We start from the raw sequence: 12,414 nt of genomic DNA, 5'->3' as shown, positions 1-12,414 counted from the left end.
GAATACTGTTTTCCCTCCAGGTCACAGATGGATATTTCTTTCCAAATTAAAACTGCTCCATTTTTTTTTTTTGGGGGGGGGGGGACATAGTTCAGAGTTGGGGAACCTTTTTTGTGTGTCAAGTGGGCCAGATCTTTATCCTGCTCCCCCCCATGCCTCTACCCACCTGTCAATCATCTGGTGTCAGGATGATGTCAGGTGACAGGTTGCCAGTCACCTGGCATCCTGCTGATTTGGCTGCATGCCATTTCCCTGTGGAAAATTGGTGTGCACAGCCAATGCAGAATGGAACCCTGGCCCCTGCTCATCAGCTGACATTATTCAGTGACACCAGTGGATTAACAGGTGGGTGCAGTTTGGGGGAACTGGTCTCACTGGCCAAGACTGGTCGATGGACCGGGGGTTCCCTACTCCTGTTGTGGTTGTAAGGCTTCAGTGAATCAGCTTCCTCCCCCGTGGCCGTAGATGAGCAAATCAAACGAAAGGAATTCTTACCAGTTAGTTTCTTTAATAAACACAGCAAAGGACAAAAGAAAGAATCGGTGCAGAATGGCGGTTCTCCCAATTAAACTCAGTCCCTATTAATCTACATCACTCATACCTCTTGTAATCTGAGTTTGTATCCTCTGTGCTTCCTGTTCTGAGACTTTCTGAGCTCTTCTTGACCTCGGGCTGAGTTAACCATCTCTCTTCCAGTGTTTCATCATCGCCTAGGTGTTCCCCATCCAGTATTTCCCAGCTTCTGCCTTCTGAACTATGCCCCTCTGCAAACCACTCTTCCAAATCTATACTGTCCTCCTGCTCCTGGGAAGATTTAGGATCCTGATCAGGAGCAGGGAGAGGGGGAGACTCCCATCATTCCTTCTCAGTGCAGCCCTCCTCAGCACAGTCCCTGACAGTGGTTGAATGCCATTTTGAATTTTTGGTACTGACTCGGTTCAGACTAAGATTTGGATCATTATCCTTCTGCATCACAGAATCACAAATGAGAAGGAATAATGCAACCACCTGGTACTTGACCAAAAAAGGGTCTTTCTTCTAGTTCGCTGGGCCAAGGATACTAGAGAGATCACCCCCTCTCATCCCATCCTACCTGCTCCCTACAGTCAGAAGGAGAGGCCCTTCTCTGCTGCAGCAACCCAAGTGCCTCGGGTATTGCATAGGCATGACTAAACTTACTGGGTGGGAGAAAGGTGAGACAGTGGAGAGGTTAGTGCAATTGCTCCAGGGTATTTTACACAAATAAATAAAACAAAAAGTTCCTGTAGGCCTTTTCTTTTTGCACTTGCTGGATAGGATCTGGGGTCCTCCTAGTTTAGTTTCTAAACTAGGCCAACCAAATAGTTAATTGATTGTTTAAATCAGCAATAAGCTAAAAACACATGCTGGAATTGTGCGTATCTGGATAGGCTTGCCTAAGCTAAAAAATATTTTTAGCAGATGCTGAAAACAGTGACATCTGCCTGATGTCAATAGCCAGCAAGTTCCAAGGGTGAGTGCTGACTTCTTCCATCCTCCTCCCAGGAGCAAATTCCCCTGGGCAAGGGCTGTATACTGAAAGTGGGCAGGGCAAAAGCTCAGAGTAAAAAAAGGTAAAGGGACCCCTGACCATTAGGTCCAGTCGTGGCCGACTCTGGGGTTGCGGCACTCATCTCGCTTTATTGGCCGAGGGAACTGGCGTACAGCTTCCAGGTCATGTGGCTAGCATAACTAAGCCGCTTCTGGAGAACCAGAGCAGTGCATGGTAACGCCGTTTACCTTCCCGCTGAAGCAGTACCTATTTATCTACTTGCACTTTGACGTGCTTTCAAACTGCTAGGTTGGCAGGAGCGGGGACCGAGCAACGGGAGCTCACCCCATCACAGGGATTTGAACCGCCAACCTTCTGTTCGGCAAGCCCTAGGCTCTGAGGTTTAACCCACAGCGCCACCTGCATCCCAAAGCTCAGAGTAGGTGGAGTCAAAACATACAAACATAGACCCATGCACAGCCTGGTATCTCTCACGCAGAGACGCAGAGACAAACACACGCATTGTGCCACATTCCTTTTCACACCCATGGCTACTGAAGTTCACATCACTAGTTGAAATGGAACGAAGGTAGCCTTATCTGAGACACCCTTTCTCCTGCTCTGCAGCATTCATGGTGGATGGTCTTCCAGTATTCCTTTGGTGGTCCCAGAATTAGTCGTGGGTTTGTGCATAGTTCAGCCTTTAACAATTCATAGTCAAGACCACGGCTGGACATGATGAGCGTGCAGAAAAGTGAGACTCACATCAGCACAAAAATGAAAGACAGTCAGCTGTACCTGGTGAATGGAGCGGTGGCGAGCACATCAGAACGACGCCTTGACCTTCCCGCACTGACACAGCACTTCTCGTCCGACCACTGAAATTCCCCAGATCTGTTAACATAACACAGCGGGTTTAGAGTCATGGAAAGAAACTTCTCGGCATTAGCGACTGCACAGATTTCTCTTCCTATCCTCACCGTCCGACCCTTCTTTTCACTCTCTCATGCTTTAAAAGGCAAAAAAGAATGCTCGTTTTTATTCTTGAAATTTGCAAGAAAAATGCCTGGCTGTTTCACAGTAAATCTATTCTGGCTGATTTCAGCTGGCAAATGGAAATATTTTCTGCATTACATCAACACCTTTTTTTTTATTGCCCCTTCTAGGATGCGGAAATGGTATCAGCAAAAAGGCATTCGGCGATGTACCCTTTTGTAACAGACATTTAATAGCTCTTTTATTCCTTTTTACTATTTCCTGCTTATTGATTTCCTCCCCAGTAAAAGTCATTCTGTGCATAGTGAAAAGAGAAATAAAGGGGGGGGGGGAGGATGCATCACATCTAAACTGCATCCTGTGCGAGACTCTTGGGTATCGTGAAAGGGATACTGCAAACAAGGTAATATTAGCATGTTTGGAGCGGGATTAGCAACACTGGATCTATTGGGGAATTGGTGCTGTGGTACCTAAATATCAGTGTATCAATTGCATTACCCATTTCTAAAGTGCTTAACAAGTGCAAAGCGTCTCAGTCATTGCCCTCAGAACAACCCTGTGTTGTAGGCCACTAATATATGAGTAGAAGTGGTCACCAGTGTGAGTGTCCTTCCTCAAATTTGCGCAACACCCCCTAATTCCTTTTGATTGTGTCCAGAGGAGGGCAACCGAGATGGTCAAAGGCCTGGAAACGATGCGTTATGAGGAACGGCTAAGGGAGCTGGGCATGTTTAGCCTGGAGAAGAGGAGGTTAAGGGGTGATATGATAACCATGTTCAAATATATAAAAGGATGTCATATAGAGGAGGGAGAAAGGTTGTTTTCTGCTGCTCCAGAGAAGCAGACACGGAGCAATGGATCCAAACTACAAGAAAGAAGAGTCCACCTAAACATTAGGAAGAACTTCCTGACAGTAAGAGCTGTTCGATAGTGGAATTTGCTGCCAAGGAGTGTGGTGGAGTCTCCTTCTTTGGAGGTCTTTAAGCAGAGGCTTGACAACCATATGTCAGGAGTGCTCTGATGGTGTTTCCTGCTTGGCAGGGGGTTGGACTCGATGGCCCTTGTGGTCTCTTCCAACTCTATGATTCTATTCTATGATTCTATGATCCCTTCCCTCCAAATCTTCCCCTATTGCTGTGGTCAATAAAATCTATGACTACCATTGGATTTCATCCTATAAATGTACTGTGACAAAAGAATAATGCAAGCAGCTCTAAGGGAATTTAAAACATTAGTCCAATGAGGAATCAGGATGTTCTTTACTTCTGATAGTGAGAGACAGACAAATAATGTGGGGGAACGAAGGAAAAAATATAAAAACATATCAAGATCTCTCTTACCCCCGTCCCCTGTGATTAGAAAAGAGGTCAGTAGCATCCCCATCTTTGTGAGGAGAAAAAAAAAATAGACTGCATTTTCCCTGCTGAAATCATTAGAGCATTTAAGTAAAAGAAGAAAGGCGCTTCTTACTGGGTTTTACAAAGTACGCCTAAGTGGGGCTGTGCGGCTGAATGTGTTGCAAAAGCAGGAAATGCAAGACCCCATGGATCAGAAAATTAGGGCAGATGATGGACGGCTGGTCCTAGGCTCCTCTGGGGTATAAATTCAATAAATAAATAAGTAAATAAATATTTTGTTTGCATTTGAAATCCAGCATTCTCATACCCTCCAACATCTCTCCAGTGAAAATAGGGATATCAATAATAATAATAATAATAATAATAATAATAATTTCCCACCCATCTGACTGGGTTGCCTCAGCCACTCTGGGCAGCTTCCAACATATATAAAAACATAACAAAATATTAAACTTTTTAAAACTTCCCTATACAGGGCTGCCTTGAGAGGTCTTCTAAAGATTGTACATTATTTCCTAGGCTTGGGGGTGCTGTAAATCCATACCCTCCAACATTTCTCCAATGAAAATAGGATCATCCTAAGAAAAAAGCGGGACATCCTGGTGTAAAATCAGAAACCGAGACGGCTTCTGTAAATCTGTGACTGTCCCTGGAAAATAGGGACAAGGAGGGTCTGCATTCTGTGTTGATGCTTAGAATCTTGGTGTTTGCAATGGGCTGCTAGAATTTTGATGGCTTGATGAGAGTTTTTCTCACGCTCCATTTGAGGCTCACAGCTGTGGCATTCCCTGCATCAACGTGCGAGATGGGAACTTCGCAGCTTAAGGCGCCTTCAGGAATTGTCATGGGCTGAGTGCTGCCCTACACATGGTGTCTACATGGCACCATTTTCTGTGCCCTTACCAGAAATCTATTTTGCACTAGTGGCTCCCCGATCTGGACAAAAATGGGAAGCAAAAAATGTTCAGAGCTGCAAGCTAATTTTGCACACAGTAGTCTATTCCGCTCTCTTTTCCCCAGACACTTGCTATCAAAGAGGGTGTCTCTAATAAGGCCAACATTTTTCAGACAGAACAAAATTGGTGCAGCAACCGTTTTTAACTCCACCTCTCCTTCCTTTTCCTCATTGCATGCTGACATTTCCCCCTCCTGCATTTGTTCTTCTCTGAAAAATTTAAATTGTGTTGTTGATTCCTGTCCTCTCAAAGGATCCATTAAGGGCATGTTTCATATTCCAAAAGACAACAGCTAAATATGGAAATTTGTATAGTCTTCCCTGCCTGAACCATCTATCTTGCTCTTTGAGGGCATTTTCCAGGAAGAGAAATGACATCCTAAGGAAATTAATGATATCTCTGTTGCCATATAATTGTGTTCTTCAAAATATGAGTGTTTCACAGAGCTACCACAAACTGCAACAATTCACAAAATTGCTCTCAAAATTGTCCTCACTGGCTATAAATAAATTATAGAGCATTAAGAGTGATAAGATTGAAATCTATTTTGTTGTCATTAAACCAATTTGCAGATTTTGAAGGTCTCCAGACAGTACTGTTATTGATTAAAAAAAATAATTTTAGAAATCTAACAAGGAAAAACATGTTGTAACAAGAATTTGTCCAAGCCGTGGCTTCCTGTAGCTATTATCACCTTTTAAATCTGATAATCTGTCCCTTTCATAGCTACTGTACTGGGAGCAAACCCGAGGCCCAAAACGAATATAATTAATGTGCACAATTTTGCAATTTAACCCTTTTCCTTCCTGCTATGTTCCAGATGAAAATAATTCCGCCATGAAGGAACCGACAGAACCCTGTCTGAAACTTCTTGCCAGGTGCTGTCAGTCAGTGTAGACATACTGGGCTAGATAGACCAAGGGTCTGACTCAGTAGAAAGCAGCTTCCAATTTTTCCACAATAAAGAATAGGTCTGTTCTCTGCCTCTCCTGCATATCAGGCAAGGATCTCCATGCAAAATGTTTCAGACACAACAATATTTACTGCGTATCAGTAGGGAATAAGAGTTTAGGGAGCAGATCATAGGTGACAATCCTAAAATATCTTTTTAAAAGGCAGCCTTTAGGGATGAGGGAACGAACAGCTGGCTGGGTCAGGATTCTAGGAAACGGGCAGTTATAAGACGGGAATGTGAAACAGAGATGAAATTTCAGCAGCAGCAGAACTTGTGAAGCTGGTGTTATTTAAAAAACTGAAAATATGTTTTGTCTTAAAGTGTGGCTGTCAAGTGTGACTGTCAATGCAGGGAGGAACTTCTATATCAAACCAGTGATTTGAGAGGCAAAGGCACAACAGTGAAACTCCCCCCTCCTCACATTTTCCACCTCCTCTCTGGCACAATTTAAAAGTAATGATGGGATATTTAAAACAAAAACAAAAAAGCACCCATGTGGTTGGCATCACATTGAAAAGTTAGCAACCCTTTGTGACGTTAACATGTGAGAGTGCTGGAGGTGAAATAGTTAAACAGGTTACCCAATCAGGACCCAGGGGGTGGAGTCAGAGGGACTATAAAACCAGCTCTGGGAGAGGCAAAGGGAGGAGTTGGTTGGGAGTTGGGTGGTTGGTTGGAGTGGGAGTGGGAGTGAATTGGGATAGAGTCTGGGGTAGGTTGAGTTAGTGTAGAGAAATAAGCTGAGTCAAGAACAGTTAGGAGCTAGGAAGACAAGTAAATATCTGAGAGGTGGTTTAGTGAGTGAGAGCAGGTAGCAGAAGTAATAGGTCTGGATAGGCACCCCATGATTGTAATGGACCGATACTGTTTATGAAACCCCACGTTTGTTAAACTGCAATAAATAAACAGAAGTTCATGTTCCAATTTAACCCTGACTGGACTCAGTATTTTACCAGGTAGGGCCTGGGTGGTGGCAGCGGGAAATAAAGTGGTGGCACAGGGATCAATAGATGGTGAAATGTCTGGCGATCCTATGTGATCGCCACACCCTTAAACATGCAAAATTAGCATTAGCCAAGGTTAGATAGCTTGGTTGCACGGTTGTAATATTTCGTGCTGCAAACTTTATAAATGATGCAAGAGGCTGGCATGTCCAATAAAGGAACCTGAGCTGTGCCACTCTAGCTGAGAGATCCCAAATGGCTGATGCTCCAACTTTCAAGCATGGAGCTTCCTCGAACTGCTTCCCTCCGGTGCAAAATTCCTGTCGAACACACCACGTTACTGCTCTCAGTCTCAATTGCTACAACCTCTCTTTCTAAAGAAGAAAGTTATTCTAGGTCTCCCCCGGCCTCTTTCTGTAGGCCACACCCACACCATAAATTCAAAGCCTCTTGTAACACTTTAACAGCCATGGTTCCCCCCCCCTCAAAGGCTCCTGGGAGCTGTAGTTTGTTAAGGGTGTGGAGAGCTGCTATTCTCCCCAAGGAGCTACAATCTCCTGAGTTGCAATTGTTGGATATGAGAAAGGTTATGCCTCAAGCAGCAGGCACCACACAACTCAGATTTACTCAAAGAAGATATAGCACACTGGGTGCTGTATCTTGAAATGCTTTCCACTTCCTCTAGAGGCAGCAGTTGACTACAGAAGCAAGCCACCAAAATCAGAAGAGAGGTGGTTAGAGACTAAGCAGCAACTGTAGTGCTCTGGTCAATGGGGTCACGAAGGGTCAGCCATGACTAAGCGACTAAACAACAACAAGTAGTGCATGCTAATGCATTTACAGTCATACCTCAGGTTACAGATGCTTCAGGTTGCATTTTTTCAGGTTACAGATGCACCGAAACCTAGAAGTACCAGAAAGGGTTACTTCTGGTTTTCGGCAGTCGCACATGTGCAGAAGCACTAAATCATGCTTTGTGCATGCACAGAAGTGACAAATGGCAACCCACACGTGCGCAGATGCGATGCTGCGGGTTGCGAACGTGCCTCCTGCACGGATCACGTTCGCAACCCGAGCTTCCACTGTATGAGCAATCCTTTCCAATTCACAAGGAACTCTGGAAACTGTAGCTCTGAAGGGGGAATATGGGGCCAGGCTAGGACACTGGGCATATACAACTCTGTCTCAGTAGAGACTGGTGAGGTAGGGGCCACGCATCTGACCTCCCATTAGCAGAGTGGCTGCTGCTTACTTGGAGGTAGAAAGGCGAGACAGCAAGGATGTAGTGCTGTGCTGGTACACCAGTGGAACCCACCTAGGAGGTCAGGTGTGTGGCACTGTCCTTGAATGCCAGTCACTGTTGCTCTATCTACTCTAAACACCATAGGATCAGCCACCTGAGGCAGCTACCCAGCTGCTAACAGTAGGGCTGGACCTCTTCCGGGCCTATGCGATGCAGGCAGCAACCATTTTAGGAATGTCTAATCGGTGTGTGATTAGTACGATGTGTGATGTACAGGTTCTTTTAGACCTGGAAGAGGGCAGAACAGAGTGGGGCGCACTTATGTGTTCTCCGCCAAAGCGTGCGGGGGCTAGGAATGGAGGCCCCGCACAAAATGGTTGCCACATTTACAATTGTACCTTGGTTTTTGAACAGCTTAGTTCATGAACATTTTGGCTCCCGAATGCCACAAACCCAGAAGTGACTATTCCAGTTTGCAAACTGTTTTTGGAAGCTGAATCTCTGACAGGGCTTCCACGGCTTCCAATTGGCTGCAGGAGTCTCCTGCGGCCAATCAGAAGCCACACTTTGGTTTCCAAATGTCTTGGAAGTCGATCGGATTTCCGGAACGGATTCTGTTCAACTTCCAAGGTACGACTGTATTCTATAATTAATACATGGCGCAAACTCTTTTCAAATAAATAAATATTGAGTGATAACAACAAGAAGTTTCAGGAGATCTGAATAGCAAATTGAAGTAGAAAGGGGGGGGGGAGAAACAAATTCAGATTTTAATTTCTTAACTCTGTTTTTTTATATCTAACAATCAAGGTGACATTTCATTTGCAACGCCAAAGCAGTCTCATTAAACTGAACAAAATCAAGCTGAAATGGAATGTGGGGAGAGCCCGTTGCTGTTTCATCATAGAGGAATACAGAACAAACAACAACCACCACTTTTCCCTGCTTAGGAAACATAATGAAAACCTCACTGCTCAGCCACATTCATTATGCCTCAATTTATATGCGCCAGATGCCAGACGGCTTAAGTGACGGGCCTTACCTGGGCATTTGCAAAAATTATTTATAAAAACAACTCCTCTAGAAAACGCGCATTCATTTTATTTAAATTCAATTACCACTGTAAAGGGCTTGTTTCCAGTAAACAGTAGAAGCCCTATTTGCAAGTGAAAATTAATTGCTATTCAGGGGCTTCCAGCATGGAAAAGAAACTACTATGCACAAGGGTGTAGACAGACTCAGCTTTCCATTAGGAGTATGAGGCTTTTGCAGCATTAGCGCTAATTTAATCAAACTGGTTAACCATCTGTAAAACAAAGACTGAAGATTTAACACCTTTGCTATGACACTGGACAAAGCCTACAGAACTAGCTATTTGCAGGTGCATAGATCAAGAGGCAGTTCTGCTTGAAAGAGGACAGGGCACCACCTGGTTCCCCTAGTGCTGTACTCTGACTAGTAATGACTGTCTAGGACAGAGGTTTTGCAACTTTTTTGAGTCCACGACTCCCTTGACGAACAATATTCTTTGTGTGGCACCCCTGTGGGGCTCAGGAGTCCAGTTATGTCACCCCTTGCCTGCAGAGCTGGCAGCCTCTCACCCTTTGTTGAACACCCTCTCTTGTGGAGTGGTCACTCAGCCTCCTCTCCTGTCTCCTTGTGAGTCCTTCAGGAAGCTGCCGCACCCCCCCCCCCCGGTCTCTGAGCCACCCCACCCTGAAGAGAGGTGCCTCTTCATCCTGCTCCACGAGGGTCTGGGCAGAGGATGTTCCAAGTGTTTGGGAATCATTCTGCCAGAAACAAGTAGAAAGGTTCTAGAAGGTTCTAGAAGACCACTCGGCTTTGTTTTTGCCGATGCCTGATGGCAGAGTACTGCTGGCGAATTCTATTGAAAGGACTGTTGCTGTGATTTACAACGTGCTGGAGATAAGACTTTTGTTTGAAAGTGTGCTGTTAATTGCTGTTTATGTCAACAGTCGAAACCATTTCCCTGGATTAGACAGATTCATGGAGGACAAGGCTATCTGTGGACACTACCCATGATGGCTATGTGAGGCTGTGTGTTTGGTGAGGCTGTGTGTTTGGTGGAAGGATGTTCACCTGGAATTCCTCACTGCGATTGAGGTGTTCCTCTTCTCCCACCTCAGCATTTTTTATCTAATTTTCAATAGTAGTATTTATTCATTTTTATGTAAACCATAAAGGTAAAGGACCCCTGGATGGTTTAGTCCAGTCAAACTCATTTCATCTCATTTCAGGCCAAGGGAGCCGGTGTTTGTCCACAGATAGCTTTCCTGGATATGTGTCCAGCATGACTAAACCACTTCTGGCAGAACGGGACACTGTGATGGAAGCCAGAGTGCACAGAAACACCATTTACCTTCCACCTCAGTGGTACCTATTTGTCTACTCGAGCTGGTATGCTTTTGAACTGCTAGATTGGCAGTAGATAGGTACATAGGATTGTGTGGTCAATTGGAGATGCCGGGGATTGAACTTCATGCAGATCATGTAGTCTACATCCAAGCTATGGCCCTTTATTTTTGGATAGGGCTATAGGAAGATTTCATCTCATTGCGCACGTGATAGTGGAGAACTCTCATTCATTCCCCCCGCCCATGGGAAGTCACTAGGGATCTATGCTCCCCAAACTTCATTTTCACTTCTGGGTTTTAGACTTGGTTCTGGCATGCTCTCAAAATGTGCCAAAGAAACTAGAATGGAGTTATTGTTTATCTGCCACCACCGAAAGGAGGCCAGTAGGGTTGTTTAAAAGTTCTGCATGTAAACCATGAAGGAACAGATTTCTTCTACCCTGGTTAAGGTGCTATTGGCCACTGGCCAAGCCATCTGCCCTTGCTGAATTCTCCAGCTGGCAGCAGCTGCTAATAAACCAGCAAGCCGCCTTCCCCTCCCTCAATTGAAGCTCCATGGCAGAATGCAGGATGGTGATCAGACTGTCGACATAGTTGCTTCTGCTGCCACTTGCAGAGAGACAGACAGACAGACAGACAGACAGTACTACTGCTAGTGCTAAATAGTGAGATTCACCTCCAAGAAACTGTTGAAGAATGAAATGATCCCACTGCAAGGACCAGTTGTGTTCCCTGCTGTAATTTGGTCATTCAGAGCAGGTGATAATAATGCAGGGACTTTTTCCTCACACTGATGCAATATGGGACAACTTCCTCCGAAAGTTAGGTTATCAAAACTGAGTTTTGTTGTTGAATTAACTGAGGAGCTAAGTGGAACTCACACCTGCAGTCTCAGGGAAAGTACCCCATATATACTTATGCCAAAAATGTCTCTGTGTTAAGGGATGGCTAAGGAAGTATGCAATTCTACTGGGTTGGCAAACAGATGCTTTGTCTGCTGTTTTGTGTTTCTAATAGAACAGGTGTGTCTGTGAGCAACAGCTTTCACACTACTACTCTGCAATTACCACTCAGTACTTCATCACAGGTGCTGCATGCCCTGATGAGATTGTTCGTGAGGTCTGCAGACTGTTCTGGCAAGCAAAAATGGATGGTGATCTTCCGTTTCCATCCCTGTCTTTCATGGTTTTCAAAGTCATTTGTTGTCCTCTCTTATAACCACAGGTTCTAAGAGAAGTGGATGGAAAATGCAGAATGTGGCCCCAGTGCTAAGAGCATTGATGTCGATTTTACACTTTGTGTGTACTAACAAGAGTAGGAAGCAAGCGTTTCTCCAGCTGTATGCAGAACCAGTAGCTGGGCAACATGATATCTGGAGCAGACTCCAGGAGAGGGGAGCTGTGTTGTGTGACTCCCCTCTCAGGAAAGGTTGCATTGCTTGAGACTTTTTAATTTAGAGAAAAGGTGACATGATAGATATTTAGAAAACTATGCACGGCATGGAGGAAGTGGATAGAGAAGTTGTTCTCCTTCTTTCATGACACTATGTCATGGTCTGGCTCACGGGCGATCGAAGTCCCGGCTGGGGACGTCAGGACCGGGGGCAAGATGGCGCGGTGGGAGCAGGAACAGGAGTCTAGAAGCCAGGAGTCGGGAAGCCAAGAGTTTGAGGGTCAGAGAGCTGGGAGTCAAGAAGCCAAGGGTCTGAGGGTCTGGAAGGAAGGAAGGGGTTGTGAAGTCAAGTGTCCGAGGATCAAGAAGCAAGGAGTCAAGGAACCAAACGCAGCAAGGCAAGGAATGTGTTGCTGTGGCAAAGAGCTGACCTTATATCCCTTCCCAGCTCTTGCCACCAGGTGCTGTGAGTTACCAATTGGCCTCACCTGTGAGACCGCACCTTGCCTCTTCAGAACAAACTGGTCACAGGGCCTGGCTCCTGCACGCACACCTGACACACTAGAACTCATGCATATCCAATGAAGCTGCATGTTGGAAGATTTAGGATAGATAAATAAAGTCCTTTATGCAGGGCATAGTTAAACTATGGAACTCACTTCCACAGGAAGCTGTGATGGCCACC

The 12,414-nt window shown here is 45.2% G+C and overlaps 1 protein-coding gene across 4 annotated transcripts in view; it reads right to left on the bottom strand.

Moving 5' to 3' along the window:
- The window catches only part of CNTN5 (contactin 5), a 661,907-nt gene that overhangs the window by 192,431 nt on the left and 457,062 nt on the right, over positions 1-12,414 (bottom strand). For all 4 annotated transcript variants that reach the window (XM_083436171.1, XM_083436170.1, XM_083436173.1 and 1 more), the window contains one exon: positions 2,309-2,404. In XM_083436171.1, coding sequence (XP_083292297.1) covers positions 2,309-2,404 — 96 coding nt within the window. The remainder of the gene's footprint in view (positions 1-2,308; positions 2,405-12,414) is intronic.

The sequence above is a fragment of the Podarcis tiliguerta genome (genome assembly GCF_965153285.1).
Source record: "Podarcis tiliguerta genome assembly, chromosome: 4".
Lineage (NCBI taxonomy): Eukaryota > Metazoa > Chordata > Lepidosauria > Squamata > Lacertidae > Podarcis > Podarcis tiliguerta.
This window is presented reverse-complemented; position numbering and strand designations above follow the sequence as displayed.